General features: G+C 36.4%; 3 protein-coding genes across 3 annotated transcripts; 2 read left to right on the top strand and 1 right to left on the bottom strand.

The window, feature by feature from the left end:
* Window positions 1-608: 608 nt before the first annotated feature.
* LOC109002419 lies at window positions 609-4,811 on the top strand. Its single transcript, XM_018980163.2, has 5 exons — window positions 609-2,060; window positions 2,526-2,980; window positions 3,960-4,147; window positions 4,278-4,344; window positions 4,432-4,811. Exons 1-5 carry the CDS (start codon window positions 752-754, stop codon window positions 4,471-4,473), a joined length of 2,061 nt encoding a protein of 686 aa, XP_018835708.2. The 5' UTR covers window positions 609-751; the 3' UTR covers window positions 4,474-4,811.
* A 1,283-nt stretch (window positions 4,812-6,094) lies between these two features.
* On the bottom strand, window positions 6,095-9,809 carry LOC109002418 (transcription factor RF2b-like). Its single transcript, XM_018980162.2, has 4 exons — window positions 9,167-9,809; window positions 7,710-7,842; window positions 6,937-7,021; window positions 6,095-6,798 (listed from the first exon to the last, which is right to left on the bottom strand). The coding sequence occupies exons 1-4, from the start codon at window positions 9,745-9,747 to the stop codon at window positions 6,434-6,436; spliced, it is 1,164 nt and encodes a 387-aa protein (XP_018835707.2). The 5' UTR covers window positions 9,748-9,809; the 3' UTR covers window positions 6,095-6,433.
* A 5,175-nt stretch (window positions 9,810-14,984) lies between these two features.
* Window positions 14,985-17,404, top strand: LOC109015631 (taxadiene 5-alpha hydroxylase-like). The gene is made up of 4 exons (XM_035690020.1): window positions 14,985-15,352; window positions 16,032-16,600; window positions 16,676-16,869; window positions 17,093-17,404. The coding sequence occupies exons 1-4, from the start codon at window positions 14,985-14,987 to the stop codon at window positions 17,402-17,404; spliced, it is 1,443 nt and encodes a 480-aa protein (XP_035545913.1).
* The last annotated feature ends 1,440 nt before the right edge of the window (window positions 17,405-18,844 follow it).

The raw sequence follows: 18,844 nt of genomic DNA, 5'->3' as shown, positions 1-18,844 counted from the left end.
ATCCTATTTAAAAAGCATGGCACAGTACAATATGAAATATTGAGAAATATTTTAAACACAAAGAGATTATATAAAAGAAATCTCATAACTTGACGTAACTTGATATGATTCGTTAGATAGTAAAATTATTTTTATTATAAAATATATTTAATATATCAAATAAAATTACATTAGTTTATAAAATTATTTTTATATAATTATAATACTTCTCAAAAACAGTTTTTTAGATTTTTAGAGATTATTTCGTAAAGTGTCATCGATGATTATTATACTGGGAAGGATTAACATGTTAAATTTCTATGATACAGTTTATACAAACCATATTCTTATATTTGTGAGCCATCGGTGACAATTTCTTTTTCAAGTTTTAATTTTCTTAAGAACAAGAATGATTTTTTTTTTCTATTTTTTTTTAAAATTCAATAATTAAGAATAAAAATTAAAAAATATAAATTAAAAGAATAATATTATATATAGTAGTGGAATACATAATTATTATATAATTATTTAAAAAAAAAATTTTATTATTAAAAAATTAATTTTTTTTATATAAATTTAATATTTATTTATTTTTTTCAAATCACTCCACTTACGCCACGACTCGGGTATCATTTCTCAATTGACGGTTGCTCCCTTGCTCTTCAAGGCTCTCGCTTTAACCCGTCGTTTCCATCCAAAAAAGGCTCAAAATCCCCAAATTTTTCTATTTATTTTTGGGTCTTATGGTTTCGATTCCATCACGTTTGCGTTAATGGACGCGGATATTTGCCGGTGGATTGCGGAATTCTTGCTGCGAAACACGGTGCAAGACCATGCGATCAAGAAGCTCCTCCAAGTCCTGCCGGTCTCGACCGACTCGCGCTTCAAGAAGACGGTGCTCCTACGCACGATCCAGGCCGATATATCGGACGCTTCGTTGACCGAGACGACCCTCGATAAGCTGGAAATGATGGAGCAGTACGACCGGGACGACGGGATCGAGATCTCGGACTTGCTGAAAACGGCATATTGCGCAGTCGCGGTGGAGTGCGCGGTGAAACACCTGGAGGGGAGCCCCCATGGTCCCGGGAAGTACTTCGAGGCGGTGAAGAGGGTTTTTAGGGACAGAGTCGGTGATTTGGAGAGGTTGGGGAAGAGTGAGTTGGTGACAAGTGAGTTGAGGCGGCTGGGGGACGAATTGGAGGCGGCAATTGGGGACGCCAATGTAGCGATGAGGCTGTTGAAGGTGAATACGAGGAACCGGGCTTTGGAAGCGGTTAGGGTTTACTTGGAGCAGGCATGGGCGCTTCTGGATCCTCCGTTTCTCATGTTGGCTGCGGTGCTGACCGAGCCCTCGGCTGTTCAGACGGTGGACCGGACTGAAGGAGAGCCGGCGGCAAAGAATGCATCTAATGCTGGTCAGCATGCGATTGAATTAACTGGGAAGAAGATGAACGGGGTTGAGGAAGTGGGGCTAAGGACGACTAATTTGGATGAATTGGCTACAAGGATGGTGAACCAGGTTGAAGAGGTGGCGGTGGGTACGCCTAATGCGGGTATGGCTGCAAAGCCGGTGAACCAGGTCGCAAAGGTGGCTGCGGGTACGCCAAATGTGGGTGATTTAGCCGCGAAGCTGGTAAACGGTGTTGGAGGAGAGCTGGCGGCAGGTAATATGCCTAATGCTAGTCCGGATGTGGGTGAATTGACTGCAAATACCGTGAACCAGGTTGAAGAAGTGGCGGGGAATATACCCAATGCCAATGACTTGGCTGTGCATACGGAAAATCGGGTGGAGGGAGAGCTCGTGGTGAATACATCTAGTGTGGACCAGGATGTGGGGGAATTAGGTGTAAAGGCGGCTAATCGGGTGGCGATGAATACACTAAATGGGGATGAATTGGCGCCAAAGACGGTCAACCAGTTTGAAGAGTTGGTGGTGAGATTTTCAAATCCGGGTCAGGAGTTGCGCGAAAATGATAAGCCTGAGTCGTGCGATGGAGAGGGAAAAAGATCGGTAGCTTTGCCGAGTGGAAGTTGGGGCTCCATTATCAGGGATAGAGCCGCTGATGGGAGAGAGAATGGTAAATTCAATCGGACTTTTTTTTTAAATGCGCGAATGGATGTTCATTGTCTACGGGCTTAGCTATGTGAGTCGCCATCGCCTATTATTACGCTTTGAAAACTACATTACTGACCGTTTGGTCGATAATTAAGCATAAATTCAGTCCTTTCATTTCTTTCTTTGTCACTGGATATTCAGGAGTTTGATGGAGTAAATGAAAAATTGTTTTGTTCGAAGGGAGATACCTCTGCGCGCCCGTGTGGGTTAAATTCTTTTGCACTCACAAACTTGTCAAAGTTATCAAATTTCTGTAATTTAGGATTGTCTAAATGTATCTATCGCCATCCTTCTACTTGCTTGTCCCGCAATCAGCTTAGTTATTTCCCGGGCTTGGTTATAATATTTTTGAGTTTTACATTTATAATAGCTAATAATTATTTTCTCACTTTTGATTTTTCTATTCTCCCCCAATCATTTGGCTTAGGGATACAGCGGGGGTATGTGCTGCCTAGGCGCAAGCCTGCTGTGTGGCATAAACGCTCAAAAGGAGGAGTTAAGATTACAGATACTGAGGAAGTGGACACTAACTTATCATGTAGCAAATATGATTCCCTGCGTACCCCTGAAGTTAATAAAGTACGAGAAGCACTTAAATCCAGTTCTTTAGAATTGCAAGCAGTGGTGAAGGACCCTCTTCCTGATGCATTGCGGTTCGCTGAAACTGTAATTTCTGACAAGCTGACAAAAGATAATGAGCATGAACCTTCTGTAGAAAATCAGAGCAAGAGAGGCGGAGATCCACCCAATCCATCTTTTAAAAAGAGCATTGAACCTGCAGAAATTAATGACTGTACTTGTGAAAATCAGTCCTGCAGTCATCAGGGCAATGCTCCTCAACCAAGCTTAATGGAACGGAATAGCACTGCTCATACCTATGAGGTATGCATGCTCATGTCTTGCTGCTCCAATCTACTGGTTGTTGTCAAATTGTGTGGACAGTGTGGTAAATGGGATCATAATACCATCTTACCTGCAAAGAGTTTATGTTTATGTGTATATAATATATTTTGTCTCATTATGTCTCACATTAGTTTGCATTTTCCTTAACACCTATTAAATATGTATTGAGCATAATAAGCCTATTATTATCTGTTAAAGTTGTTTTTTCGAATTGGAAAGCATCAAGTCCTCGGGTCTTGGTAACATACGTCTGCATATGTTTGGGTGTATGCCTTGGCATTTGTTTGCTTGTTAGACATCTCATGCTATACCATATCTTACCAATCAAACACAAAACTCATGCTATACTATATCACTGAACGAGTTTTTAGCCCATTACCATATGAGGTATCTGAATCCTACTGAATCCTCCGGCAATGTTTTGCTGACATTAGTTATCAACATATTTACTTATGGATACAGCACTAGGAGGGTTTGTACCTTGAAGATCTCAATATTCTATACCTTAGGAGAGTAATTCAGCAGCCAACACTTTTATTTACAAAAAAAAAAAAGGTAAGTCAGCAGCCAATCTATATTTGGAGCCCTGGCTGTTGTACTCTTCTAGCCTTTGTAGGTGATATGGTTTAGGAAGAAGCCTTCACTTTTTTATTTAGAAAGTGTCAGTCATATGCAAAACTTTCCTATATGTATGAAAGAGGGGAATGAATACTCCACATCTTCCATCATCATCATCATTATTTTGATTATTACTTTTTTCTTTTATACTTTTTTGAATCTAAGTTGAGTAGTGGAAAGCGTTCTTGTCAAAATCATGCCAAGAGCATGAATTGATATTCTAGTGTGTGAGAGTGTTTAGTAATTCTTTTAATTTATTACTGTTCTTTTAGTCTAAATTTTGTTGATAAGTTGACGTATATATCTCTTTGCTTATTAAGATCATTATCTTTCTTTGCAGTGGGAGGATTCAATAGAGGACTCACCCGAAGGAATGACCAATCATACTAGTAGACTTCACTTACCAAGCCCAAGGAGAAAGAATGTTTCGCCTTTACAGAAGTTTGAGAATGAAAACTTTCCTAAAAGGAGAAAAATAAAGAGATGGAGCTTGTTGGAGGAAGACACTTTAAGAACTGGTGTGCAGAAGTATGTGTTTGTTCTGATCATCGGAATGCGATACTAGAATTTATTTAGAATTTTATTGGACTTCTAATTGATTAAGTTTCAAGAAGCATGTAGATATTCAAGTTCTCATTTTTCTTGCTTCCTTATAAAGGTATGGTAAAGGAAACTGGAAGCTCATCTTGAATTGCTACCGAGAAATTTTTGAAGAGAGGACAGAGGTAAATTATTGTTAGTCAGTTGCATTGCCTTAGTTGTCCTTGTGAGATTTGGGTACCAGGTATATAATTGGAAGTTACTCTGTTCAGGTTGATCTAAAGGACAAGTGGAGGAACATGACTCGGTCCTGACATGTGAAGCAGTCTGCAACTTTTTTGTATTTTGCTCAAAGTTGGTATATAACTTAGCAGTAGACTCCAACACAGGTTATACAACATCAGGGATACCCCCTTCCTCATGTTACTTGTTTCCAATTTGCTTGAGATAGGTATATATTCTCTGGCCCCTCAATGCTCGTACTTTTAGCTAGATTACACAACACTATGGATGTGGATGAAATTAGAAGTATGTAGTGCTTGGATTGTGTATATGATATGTATATCTTGTTCATATGAATGAAATGTATGTAATTTGATGTAATGGTGTGTTCAAATTGATGGAATGACCTAAAATCCAAGATTAGATAATTTGTCAAGGGATTTTTGGGTTTATTTACTCTTTTAGAAATAATGTATTTTTGTCAATGTTGTGCTCCACCACTGGACCTTTAGGTTGTGTTTGCTTGTTGCACACTGTTTCAAATGTGAAAATTCCCCAGCATCGGTTAGTTGGATACTCTATTAACAACCCTCTCAAATCATTTGAGGCTGGCTGGCATCCCTTCAATTGCGTCTTGCCTTGTTACCACCACCGGTGCCACATTTTGAATATTCACGAACAGGCTGATATGCAATATAACATATGATGAAATAAATGTTTTGTCATGTATCACTCTTATCAACAGTAGTGTGCTGATGTGGCAATGTCTATAATCATTCGATTAGTTTTTATTTTTTTTAAATAATAAATTCAATGGTCGATATGCAATATCATATTATCTTCATTTACATCATATAACATTCTCTTTAAAAGTTATTTTCGAGTTGGTGAGCCCAAATCTCAACTCTTTTGTGTTTTGAGCACAAAGCTTTTGTTGTGTGACTGTGTCCATTATAAGGGATATCAAGTCATGTTGTATACGATTGCAGAACATGGTTTAATCTATTGAAATTCTATATACAAGCAATTAAGACAAGTTTTTGTATTTTAATAACCACGCGCATCCCAACATGATTGTCTCATTGCCATGCAAATCTTCACTCAAGAAGTGTGCATATAAGACACAGAGGAAGAGGGGAATCATTTTCAAATGAAGAACTGATTGGCTAAGGAGCTTGAGCTTGACCATCTTTGCCCTTCAATATCTAATCTCGGGAGATTCCTCAGGCTGCTTTGTTTGATGGAAAATCAAGAAAAAATAAATAAGCTCCAAAAAAATCTCTAATATTCTGTTTTTTTTTTTTTCTCGATAGAAATTTCTCAAAATCACGTGTTTATTGAGTTTTACACAGAAAAATACAAGTGAAAAAGAAAGGAAGAAAATGAACCAAGGGTCTTTTGAGTGTTGTGGATCAAGGATGATAGGTTCAACAATAGTATTTTATAATTTGTAAATTCTAATCTTTAAAAATTTGAACAAATGGCTTTACTCCCATAAATTAGGGATGAGAGTTTAGGCCACAGGTTCAATAACAATATTTTGTTTATTGCCACATGACTATGAGGTCATTGGATCTCATGTGCCATGCACTTAATGGATAATCTAGAAGCCATACCAACTTAGTCTGATGATCGCAGGGGACGATACCCCCACCAGGTTATACGAACAAGAGCATCTTGTTTCAGTCAATGCAAGAGAGAGAGGAAGAAGCATTGGTGACAAAGTTTGCATGGTATCAACTTTAAACCAGATATAAAGGACAAGGATGACATCATGGCAGCATCCCAGCATCCAATGGGATTGACCTTTCGATCCCATTCTGAATGAATGGAATGAACATAGCAACTAACCTGAGGGAGATACCCCTTTTTGGGGCACAACCCTAAGAATAAACAACAAATAACCAATCCATAACACCAATGGAATAAATAATAGAATAGTAGAGTACCTTCTCTAGCTCTAGATAACTAGATGTGAAGTCTATAAACAATCTAAGAGAAAGGCGGGCCATAAACAAGTCAGCAGGTCAGCAGCTTAGCAGCCAGTTTGTATCAAAATGTGGAGTTACTTCCACTCACAGAAAGCGAGGGGCCTTCAGACTTCACAAGAGATGGTCCTTTGCCACTAATGTCAAGCCCCTGCAATCGGCCAAGGGGGTCATTCTGCATCATTTCTGAGAGTGGATGGGAATTTGATTGATGCAATTGGTGAGTTGACATGCTAGATTGGGGGTGATTGAATGGAAATTGCATGTTCTGGTGGCCAGCAGCTCCTGGTTGTTGTGGAATTGGGAAAAATGTTGATGGGGTGTATGGCATTTGGTGCATTCCCAAGTTAAATGACTCTGAAGGGCTCATTAATTCCCCAGTGACAACCTTGAGCCTCTCAACTTCCTTCTTCAGTGCTTCATTCAGAGCTGTACAAAATCATGGACAAATTTCATACAAAACGTTTAGCCCAGGAAAAAAGTAGCATTGGAATCAATGCATTGAATACGAGAAATCGCTGAGAGAGATTATATAAAACAATTTTTATTTTCAAATATCACACTGACCGTCACGCAACTGAGCCTGTTGCTCCATAGCTTGTAAGCGAAGCTTAAGCTCTGTGTTTTCGGTACTCAAACCAGTTGTGTCCCTCTATATAAGAAGAAAAGAAGCAAAGAGGTCATAATCCTCGCCTAAACAGCAGCATGTATGCATGTGTGTGCGCTTTGTGCGAAGTAGTAAAAGAACTCTGAAAGCAACAAATAAAGATTTAATATTGGCAGTGGAAAAATAGCATAAGATTCAAGAAAATTGTTACCGTCTTCTTTTTGGCTACAGAATTGCAATATTCTGCATAAGTGAAGAACCTTTTCAAGGGAGGAAGCAAATACAATAAGAATACATCACAAATAATCCTTTTATCATTTATGGGTAATGCCAGCTTCGGGAAGCATCTGCATGTCTTATTTTAAAATATGTTTCAAGTGCAGACATTTGTAGATAGCAAGCAAACATGAAATAGATTAATCATCATGCAAAAGCACAATAAGAAATCTCTCTTTGGTTCTCGCATACAAGGGCTATGAGTATCATTTCATCAATAAAAATCTTTTTTACTGATAACGAAGGAAAGAAATTTCTATTTGGCACATCTTGTTTTTGCTTTCTTCTTTTTAACAAACAAAAATATGCATGTCATCCAATGAAACATAATTAGACTTAATCCATTTCCATTGTATTACACATGACAGCCAAAATAGCTCTTTGGCATGTTAAAAGGTAAGGATTAAAAAATGAAAACTTTAAAAAGAATATAGATCCACGAGCTGCCAAGGCTAACCTGGAATAGTGTGAGTTGGGCAGAAAGAGTGGTGGCCTCTGTCTGAAGGGTCTGAACCTTGCGCTCAAGTTCTAGTATATAACGGGCCTTTCTCTCTTTTGAGCGGGCAGCAGACTGGCGATTTGCTAATATCCTGCATACGTCGAATACAACGTCAGCTCAAGCTCCCAAGGGCCAATATGGCAAGAATACAGAAAACCGAAAATGAGTGAACAGGTACAGCGACATATGTTTCCTAGTATTGGTTTGTCTGTGCGTGCGCTTTTTCTTAGACATGTGTTGTTTTGTGCACGTGTAACTGACAATACAGAAACAATCGATACTATGCAAGTTAATTTCCTAATGATTAATTGTTAATTTCTATAAGTTCGCATTTCCTAATTGAAACATATATTAAATCGATCACCATCTGCCATATATAGTGATATACAAGCTGAAGTGGATTTAAATAATTGGACAAATCTTTGGAAAGACACTATATTTAAAGTAACTTGATGATTTTAAGTAACCTATCAAAAAAATTTTAAGTAACTTAATGATTATTATTATTTTCTCGTGGGCTAACTTAATGATTATTAATTAACATATCATAGAGCACAGAGAGATTTGCTAAAAAAATGGACTTTTATAGACAGAAGAATACTTTGACCAAGCAGCAGGAGAAGCATTATCTTTTAAATTATCAGGGGAAAAAATCCACGAACTTAAAGTTCAAATTATATCCAAATTATGTTTTGAGTTTCTTCGAAGTCACGAGTTATAAGCAACGAGGCTCCCTTCTCAGCCTTCTTGGTGCATAAATAGATGGTTATCAATGCGATCTTACATTGTCAAGTTAAAGTGACAAATCAGAAAATGTTGGAAGACTATACATGTATACGTAAACATATACATATTCATGTGTGTCTGTGTGTGTGTATCCCAAAAGATCGATTGCCATTAACTATATATAAGGATAAAGAGAAAGCAACGAATTTGATACTTCTTGTATCCCAATTAAAGACATTTACTGTAGCTTAGAAAGAGAGATGACTTAACAAAGGCAATCATTCCGCAGAAACTTGGAGATCATGCTAAAACCTACCCATTTAGAAATTTCTTTCGCTCAATGACGCATGTAGCTAACTAAATTCCTTTTTTGTTTTTGAAAAAAAAATGCTCACAAATGATCAAACTGAGCCATAGCCATGCCCAAAATGCATAATTCAGGACAGGAGTGGGATGTAACCTATATGGCTACTAAATCAAGTAGTTGTACCAACCAAATAGGCTAGCTCACTAAAATGGTTTAAAATTCCAAGAATCTTCAGCGATTAGAAAAATTCAAGATCGAAATAATGACCAATAAACGAGAAACCACTCCCAGTCCCTACTCCCACATTTTCTTTCCTACTTTCTATGAAAACTGAAAACTTTAACTGTGTATGTGTGTGTGTGTGAGAGAGAGAGAGAGAGGCCTTTTGGCACGCTTAGGATCGAGGCTCCAGAGCTCCGCAAGCTTATCAGGAGGCATGGCCTTCTTGGCCTCCATAATCTCCCCAAAAACACCGGCGGACGAAGTCGTAGTGGAGGACCCATCGACGGAGCTGCTATGCCTATGCCTCGTCCGATTCCCACTCCTCTCTCCTCCATTGCCCTCACCGCCACTCTGATCCGTACCAAGTTTGTCGACGTCAATGTAGGTGGAGAAAAGGTCGTCCTCCGATCCCATTTCCTCAAGGCTGGCCGTGGACGACCCACCTCCGCCTCCTCCGCCGCCGTTGACCGGATCGGAAGGCGAGAGATCCGCCATATCTTCGGGCAGCCTGAAGCTGACCTCCGAATGTGCCCTCCTGTGGTGGGTCCCAGCCCTCATGTTCCCAAACGTCTCCGACGCTGTCTGGGGAGGAGGAGGAGGAGGAGGAGGAGGAGCGGCATTGTTGTGGGTAGGAATGGGATTGGAACTGGGAATAGGTTTTGAGGGTGGATCTTGCGTTTGTGCGGACATTGACATTGGTGTGATGCCTTCGTCTAAACCATTTGAGGGTGTCGAAGACATCACCTTTTCTTTCGGTTCTCTCTTCTCTTCGCTTCTCTTCTCTCGTTGCAAGAAAATGAAGAGAATATAATATTAAAGAAATATGGAAGGACCTCAACAGATCAGACTCTTCAGAGCCATTATTTTCTTCTTTTATTTTTTATTTTTCCCTTTTGTCCACAATTTCTTAATCAGTATTTCCTATTTTTATTTTTAGGACTACATAGTACAATTATCAAATTATCATTGAATTTTACATTTTTTTTAAACTTCTTCTTCTAAATTCATTCACTTAGTCATTATAAAAATAATAATAAATAAATAAAACCATATAATAATAAAAACAAAAAAATAAAAAACTCAATATGTATAAAAAAAAATGATAACGAATATGCATGGAAATAGAAGATCTCCCGTCCAAAATTGGCAGGGCGAGACAAGAAAACTCTTTCCGAAAGTGGTAAATACGGCGTTAATATAATTAACGAAAGTCATCGATGATAATAATGATTAAATTGAGTAAGTAAATTAAAAGCCTAGGGATAGTTTTATTTTATAAAAACGTTTACATAAAATTATATTATAAAACCTAAGGTGTCCAATTCTCTATTTCACACGGTAACAAAAAAATATTTATTTTTATATTTTGGCTGAATAAAAAATAAATATCTATAAAATGAATGAGAGGATATTATTGTAGTAAATGTAAACACCCAATTTTATATCTCTATTTTATTTTTATGCATCCTTGTAATTCTGTATTATTCATTTATGTCTGTCTAGGAGTGATTAGGCTGCCCCTAAAAGGAATGTTCCAGCTTAATCTATCTTGTAAATTGTTAAAGTTGGCTTGTGATAATTACTAGTATTTATTTCATTTTAGATTTTACATAATATTGATTAGAATATTTTTTATTTCCTCTTTTTTTTTTCTTTTTTTTTTTTAAATGTAACGTGTGATGACATTATGGAAAGCTGATTTCCAATTTTCTTCTGTTTTTATTTTTCCTATTTTGGGTCATTAATTGCAAGCTGATCTGGAATTTCTAGCACGAGGTTTCATTGTCTCTAAAGAGATGGATGCACCTTTTAGGAAACCAATCCCGTTGGAGGAGGGGGCCAACAGTTTAATCATGTGTGTTAGGCTACGTTTGGAACATGCATGCTGATGAGATTATCTGAATTGAATTTAAATTTAAATCTAGTTTAATATCTAAATACTTCACTTTCAAATCATTAATATCATTTAATTTAAGATCTATTTACACGTGAGATTCATAATTATTTTTAACTCAACATATCTTTATATGTAGAATTTACAATTCTTTTTAACTTATCGTAAATATATTTAAATTTATTTTAAGTAAATTTTATAAAATTCACTCTATTATCTTAATTTATTACTATTCATAAAAAATTTAATTTATTTTAATTCAACTCAACGTGAAACGCAACCTCAATGTTTAGTTTAAGAAATCTGAATTAAATAATTAAGATTGTCAAACTCTGTCGTGAACTTTCCAATTCTCGAAATGATTATGTTTCATTTTACCCTTTCACTAAATAATGCTACTTTTTGTGCGCAATTAAGGTTTTTCAAATACCTATAATTCTATTAGAATGTGTTTTTACTACGACCATATACGCGACATTTATAATTTAATTTAAAAAATAAATTTTAAATTTTAAATTTTATAAATTAAATTATATTATGTAAATGATATATAGTGTAAAAATTAAAATCATTAATGCGATGAGAAATGTGAGAAGAAAGTTGTTAAGAAAACCCAATGATCGTTTTATGGATTACCTCGACTCCTAAGTAGATACACGTGGCCATATGTAACATTTTTCTTTAACTAATCCCTTAGCCAGGGACAATATTTTCAGGGTTTTCCTAAACATAATTTCTACCAGTCACATATATTCAAACTAAGGCCTAGGGCTGGGCTCCGACTCCGTCGGTCGGAGTGCTCGTTTCCGACCTCCGACTCCGACAAGAGTCGGAGCCAAATTGGAGCTCCGACTCCGACTCCGAACTGGAGTCGGAGTCCAACTCCGATCGGAGGTCGGAGCTCCGACCTCCTATAGGAGCTCCGACATAAGATCGGAGCTCGACGTGCGCTCGACGTGCGCTCGAGGTTCGCTCGACTTCCGCTCGACTTTCGCTCGAGCGAACCTCTCTGACTTCCGCTTGACCTGTCGCTCGAGCATAACTCTTCCAGAGAGGTTCGCTCGACTTCCGCTCGACATGTCGCTCGAGCCAATGTTCAATACAACGTGTGCTCGACTTGCGCTCGACACCTCGCTCGAGCGAAAGTGTACAGTAAAAAAAATTTCGGAGTCGGAATCGGAGCTTCTTGGAGCTCCGACTCCGACTCCGACTCCGAATAGATATTCGGAGCTACTCCGAATTCCGACTCCGAATTCCGATGACTCCGACGAAGTCGGAGTCGGAGTCGGAGCGGAAGTCGGACGGAGTCGGAATTTTCGGAATTTTGCACACCCCTACTAAGGCCCCGTGTAGATTTGAAAAGTGTTTTGTCTCGTCTCGTCTCATTTCATCTCATCATTATAATTTTTTTAAATTTTTATACAAAATATAATAAACAATTCAATTTTTTTAAATTCCAAAACAATAATAATATTTTAATAATATTTTTTTTAATTTTTATCTTTCATCTAAAACTATCTCATCTCATCTCTAAATCCAAACCAGCCCTAAGAGAAGTAAACACATTTCACAAAAATAAACTAAACTTATAAATTGATATGATTTTATATGATATGTTATATCTACTTTATAATAATAATAATAAATCTTACAATCTATTATATCACATTAAATTAAGTTAATTTAAAATTTTAATTTTGTAAACTTCTTTTGTGCTCTCAAACTAATTATATAACATATACATCACTTGAGAGCAGGAAAGTTACGAGTTGAGATTCAGATCACTCTTACAATTTTTTAACTCAAATATAATGATAAGCATGTATACTCATTTAATACTACATTAAGTATTGAAATTTATAATTCACGAGTAGCGTTCGTTTAATATAGTGTGATCTATATATTATATTTATCTCTCTTCAAATTTAAAAAATTAAAAAATTAAAAAATTAAAAAATTCTAAATTAAAAAACTGTAAGGAGTTATGTGAGGGATTGAACCAGTTGGTTGGTTAGGTTGAAGGGGAAGGACATCATTGAATGTGATGTGTCTCATTCCAACCGTTCTGGATTATTGGATTTGTCTTATTCATCTTCTTCGTCTCAGCTCCCACCATCTAAGTAACAGAAATAATTGAGGATCGTGACCGGACTCTTCAGTAACTGGAGCTGATAACCAACTAACAACCTCTGACCGGACTACGTTCTGCATATATGGGCCACAGATACTGGTTGGCATGCCAAAGAAATTATTTATTTTGTTGATAATAATAGTAAATATAATTATAAATTATGTCAATGCACATTTATTTTAAAAAATAGTAAGATTTATTATTAATGAATTAATTTTTTCTTATGAGTCCTGAAATAGATATTTCCCTCTTGGCCCATTGGGTTGGGCCTTGGCAAGACATTGAAGTTTGTCTTGACCTAGAACCTCCCCTCTGATTATCCGAAAATCATCAAATGAGCTCAGCCAAAAACTGTATTAGTAGTAAGGGGATGCGTCGCGCAGGAAACAAGTTGGGGGACAGATGGGACATACTAACCTTGACACTCGTTTGTGACACCTAGCATTAATGGATCTACGTTGGCAAGTGAACGGAAAACACAGAAAACCCTTTATTCTAGAAGCGATAAGTGACTGCTCTGACCAACGGAGCCACCTTAGACGTCATGCTGTATTAAAAGGCCATGACTTGGGCGAATGTGGGTGTGACGTAGATCCCTTAAACAGGGCACAAAATGTCGCCCAAAAATCTCGTATAAAAGTCATGATTCAGGTACGAGTAAATCTCTCTGAACTCTCTAATTCTCATATTATTCTCCAAGAATAAGAGTATATTAACTTTGACATCGGAGGCTCCTCAGACACTCTCGAGCTCACTTTTGTCTCAATGTATGTAGGTAGAAAGATCCTGACCCAAGTTGTTGGAGCTTAACCCAGGTGTTCGAAACACAATATTAACAAGTCTCATATTATTTACTCATTTTATAAAAAAAAGAATGTGCATAATTTGCACACTCTATAACTTCAAATATCTTTTATGTTTCTAAGTTCTTGAAGATATGGAGTTTGAAAGTGGTATTTTTTTTTATTAAGTATAATATATTACGCATAGAAGAGCCATGTAATTTAAATCTTTAAAATCTTGAATCATATAAAATTTGTTAAAGTTATCTTCAAACTTATTTTTAAATTTAAATAACTAAGTTTATAATCGCGTAGAAATAAATCAAGTAACTCAATAAATAAAATTATGCATACATATATATAAATATTAATAGCAAAAACATTTTTATTATCTGGTGTATCATATTAAGATACATTAGTTTATAAGTTTATTTTAATGAGATTTTTTCATAGATAGTCACCTCCATAAATATTTACCAAAAACTAGATGCGGATAAAGAACTCGGGGAGAGTTTTTTTTACTGAATTTACATTAATAAATCCAAGTGCTCAAGTTAATTTGGACGGAAATAACATCAAGAAGAACCCTTCACATTACTTTGGACGTACATGATCAAATTCAAAATGGAACTTTAAAAAAAAAAAAAAAAAACTCACTTGCGATACTTCATATGCCTGAGTTGAACTTAAATATATTGTGTAACTTTCCATGATAACGACTTATCAATAAGACAATGATATAAACTTGAAAGATTCATGAAAATTTAAATGAATAAAACAAAGCTTTCTACTTGTTTTCTTGGAAGATTCATTTAAGATGGATGTTGATTCAGTGATACATGAGATCGATCAAGATTTTGAACTTCAGGCGTTTTCTCTTGGTTCAAAGCTGTCTATTATTATATATTGAATATGTTTCAATGGCTATCGATCTCTTCACCCTTGTTTCTTAACGAAGTTCTTCCTAATCATTTCTCTTTTTATTCGCCGGCCATGGCGGAATATTTGATTCACTTGTGTCCTAATCTTTCTTTCGCTTGATCTCTAGCTTTTGTCTTTTTCGTCGAAGGCTCAAAAATACCAAACAAATGTGCTTTGTGTGTGTGTGTATATATATAGTCTCCTAGTTGTCTCGGTTCAAAACACAAAACCGAAGGTGAGTGTCAGCATCATGTCTTTCCTATTCTTAGTAGCATTCACTCTGATCTCAGCCTTTCTCCTTTCAAAATATCTCTCTAGACCTCGAACTAGAAGTACTCTTCCTGGAGGATCCCTAGGGTATCCTCTGATTGGAGAGACATTGAGCTTTCTTCGAGCTCAAAGAGAAGATCGAGGCCCTGAATGGTTAGAAGAAAGGATATCCAAACATGGGTCGGTGTTCAAAACCTCCATCCTAGGTTCCCGGACTGTGGTTATTATTGGCCAAGCCGGTAACAAGTTTGTACTTGGTGCTGATGATGGTGTTCTTGCTGCCAAGCAACCTCTCACTCTACAAACCATCGGTGGGAAGCAAAATATACTTGAACTCACTGGTTACAGGTACACTAAGACCCCTTTAGGAATATGTGTCTATATATACATGATATAATAAAAGAATTACATGAAATAATTCTACAAACTGAGGTAATTTTATTTAATATATTAGATTTATTTTATAATAAAAGTAACTTAATTTATAATATAATGAATCACATTAAGTCACATCAATTTATGAGATTGTTTTGTGTAATACGGTTAAAGTATTTTCCTAACTATATTATATTGTTGTTTGTGTGAATTAAACGCAGAATAAATATTGTAGGACCTACGTACCTTGTGGCTGCCGGCTCTTAAAAAAAAAAGAAAAAGGACCTACGTACTTAGTGTGTTCATTTTTTTCACTCGAGAGTCGAGACTCTCAAGTAAGGACAAAAACTTGAGGAAATTTTATTCCCACTCATGGTTTACTATAAAAAAATTATTTATTTATGATTAATTATTTTCAATAATAATGATTATTTTATAGTAAAATAAGTTTATTTTTATCATATAGTAGTAAAATAATAATGATTATTTATCCTCGCAAATAATCCGTGCTCATTTTTCTTGTAGAATTAATATCTAGCTATTTTGACGTTTTGACTAATTAATTTATTAGGATCGGCTTCTGCATAATATCTTAAAAAAGATGCATTATTTTTTAGTTCCATTTGATCATCCGTTGTCAGTTATTATACAGGTACAGACTAGTAAAGGGAGCTATGATGACATTTCTAAAGCCAGAAAGCCTTCAAAAGTACATCAAAGAGATGGATGAGTTGGTTAAGACCTTATTCCTAACAGAAACCAAAGGAAGAGACACGATTCAGGCTGTGGTCTTCATGAAGGAACTTACATTCAGCATAGCAAGCAACATCCTTTTTGGTATCAAGGATGATTACACAAGGGAAGCACTGTTTGATGATTTCTCTTTGGCATTCAAAGCAATTATGTCACTTCCCGTGAATTTCCCTGGAACTGTTCATTGGAGAGGTCGGAGAGCTCGATCAAGAATTGTGAATAAGATTTTGCCAATCATGGAAAAGAGAAAGGAGGAGCTCTTAAAGGGGATTCGGAGCCCTTCGAGCGACGTATTGTCTTGCATGTTAGAACTGAGAGATGAAAATAAACAACCTATTGCAGATGATATGATTATTGACAATTTTGTTACCCTAATGATTGCCAGCCATGATACCTCTGCAATTCTTCTAAGCTTGATGATATGGAAGCTGGCTAGAGATCCTGAGGTCTACAAGAAAGTTTTAGAAGGTATAGACTTATAAATATTGGTCGTTTTGAGTTTTGATTGATTTCTCTGTGACAGTTTTTCTGCTTAATGTTTAGAGCAATTGGACATTGTAAAGAAGAGGGAAGGAAAAGAACAAAAACACCTAACATGGGCAGAGACAAGAGAGATGAAATACACCTGGCGAGTTGCACAAGAATTGATGAGGATGATCCCTCCTGTGTTTGGTAGCTTTAGGAAAGCACTGAAAGATACTAGCTATGGTGGTTATGATATTCCCAAAGGATGGCAGGTAACTTTAGGAGAGCACATATGAAATCATTCAAGGTTGTTATCGGACGCATGTTAAGTGATTTTCATTCAAGTAATTGACACGCGAAATTACTTAAAATACGTCATATCATTTAAGATGGAAAGTAATATTGCTTGTAAAAATATTGATCTCTGTCTTTTCTTGTTATTTGTTACTTTTTAATATAATGGTAAAGAGCTAACATGAAGTATGTTTCCTCTAGGTGTTGTGGGTGGCTTGTGGAACTCATATGAACAAAGACATATTTGACAATCCAACAGAGTTCGATCCATCTAGGTTTGAGAACCCATCTAAGCCAATACCTCCTTATGCTTATGTTGCCTTTGGAGGTGGACTCCACACATGCATAGGAAACGAGTTTGCGAGGGTCGAGACGCTGACTATCGTTCATAATCTGGTGACAACGTACGAATGGTCACAAGTAAACCCAGAGGAAGTGATCACCCGTGAACCAATGCCATATCCCTCCATGGGTCTTCCGATTAAGATCAAACCAAGAGTACTAACTACATGATGTTTCTAATATATTAGCTCAAGTCTTTTCATGTCTTGCCTGATCATGCATTACAGCTTACTTGTGTACTTGAATTTTGTGTATTTTTTTTCTTTTTTCCTCATGGGTAAAACAAAAGATCTCGAGGTGGTAGGGGGCCTTTCTTTTACATGTGGTGATCATGGCTATACACGCTATAATAACGTACAGTGTTGGCGTTCTTTGTGTGAATTGCTTGTACAAGCCATGCATGAATATTGTCGACCAAGGACCTAATTGCTTTATTATATATGATCAATCTTGTCCATCCAGGTTGGTTTATTACAAAAACAAGGAATACAAGATATATTTTTATAATTTATAGTAATAAAAAAATATTAAAAAACAAAGAACTTTTTTGCTGTTTATAATTACACCCTTTTCTTAATGTTTAATTTCTTAGAAATATATTATATGAAGATAAACAAGCACATGCTGCCAAGAAATATTGGACTTTGATCCCACAAAGAAGAACATGATCTTTAAATTATGATTTTTTAGTTTTTTTTTTTTTTTGTTACATTTGGGGAGGGGGCCTGGTTTCGAATCCAAGACCTCAATTTTGGAGACTGGGAGGTTATGTCAATCAAATCACAGATCTTTAGCTTTTAGTATTTAAAGAACGCAATATACTATATATTTTTTTTATAATTTAGGATCCAAAATATAAAAATCCCAATTTTCAATGATGCAAATTATACTTTTATCCATGAAGAATTATATCTTCTCTTTTCTTCTCTATAGTGTAAGAAATCAAGAAAATGAGAAACAAACACCATTTAATTAACTAATAAATAAATAAATATAATTTTTTTCCAGCTGATAATTAAATCAAACAAAACAAATGTTCTGAACCGAGAAGCAATTAGACCAAAAACAATAATCCAATGATGAAAATTTCGCATCACAAAGGATGAATTAGAGAGGGAGATGGTGATGAGTAGGAGTATAAGGGGAAAAGGATGTGCTCATAACGAATGAAGGTGGGCTACTGTCAGCATGGGCTCTTGGAGTCATTGGTCTGGACGACATCAAGACACTCCGACCTTGACCGTGTCCGTAAGCTCTTTCCCCACTTTTTCTCGGCCCTTTCTCAGCCCACTTGAGTTCAGCCTGCTTTACCAAACTTGGGTACCCAAAACAACACCCTGTATTTCCTGCTCTTTCTATATACCTACAACAATACCAAGTCCAAACCACATTCAAAAGCTGACCCAGGCAATTACCCACAGGCCCATATTAGTTTTGTGGAACAGTTGTGTTGAATATGTGTAAGCTTGCAAATATAATTCTATAATAACAACTATGGTGTCAAAACAAATAGGTGTGTTGAGGTTCTTTTGTCTTTGGTTTTTGTCAATATGCTAGACTTTGGTAGCTAGTTGCCAACTGCTAAAGGAGCAAGGACGGCAAAATCGGCCC

Source organism: Juglans regia, chromosome 5, assembly GCF_001411555.2.
Source record: "Juglans regia cultivar Chandler chromosome 5, Walnut 2.0, whole genome shotgun sequence".
Lineage (NCBI taxonomy): Eukaryota > Viridiplantae > Streptophyta > Magnoliopsida > Fagales > Juglandaceae > Juglans > Juglans regia.
Note: the sequence above shows the minus strand (reverse complement) of the source record. Positions and strands in the feature narration are given on the sequence as shown.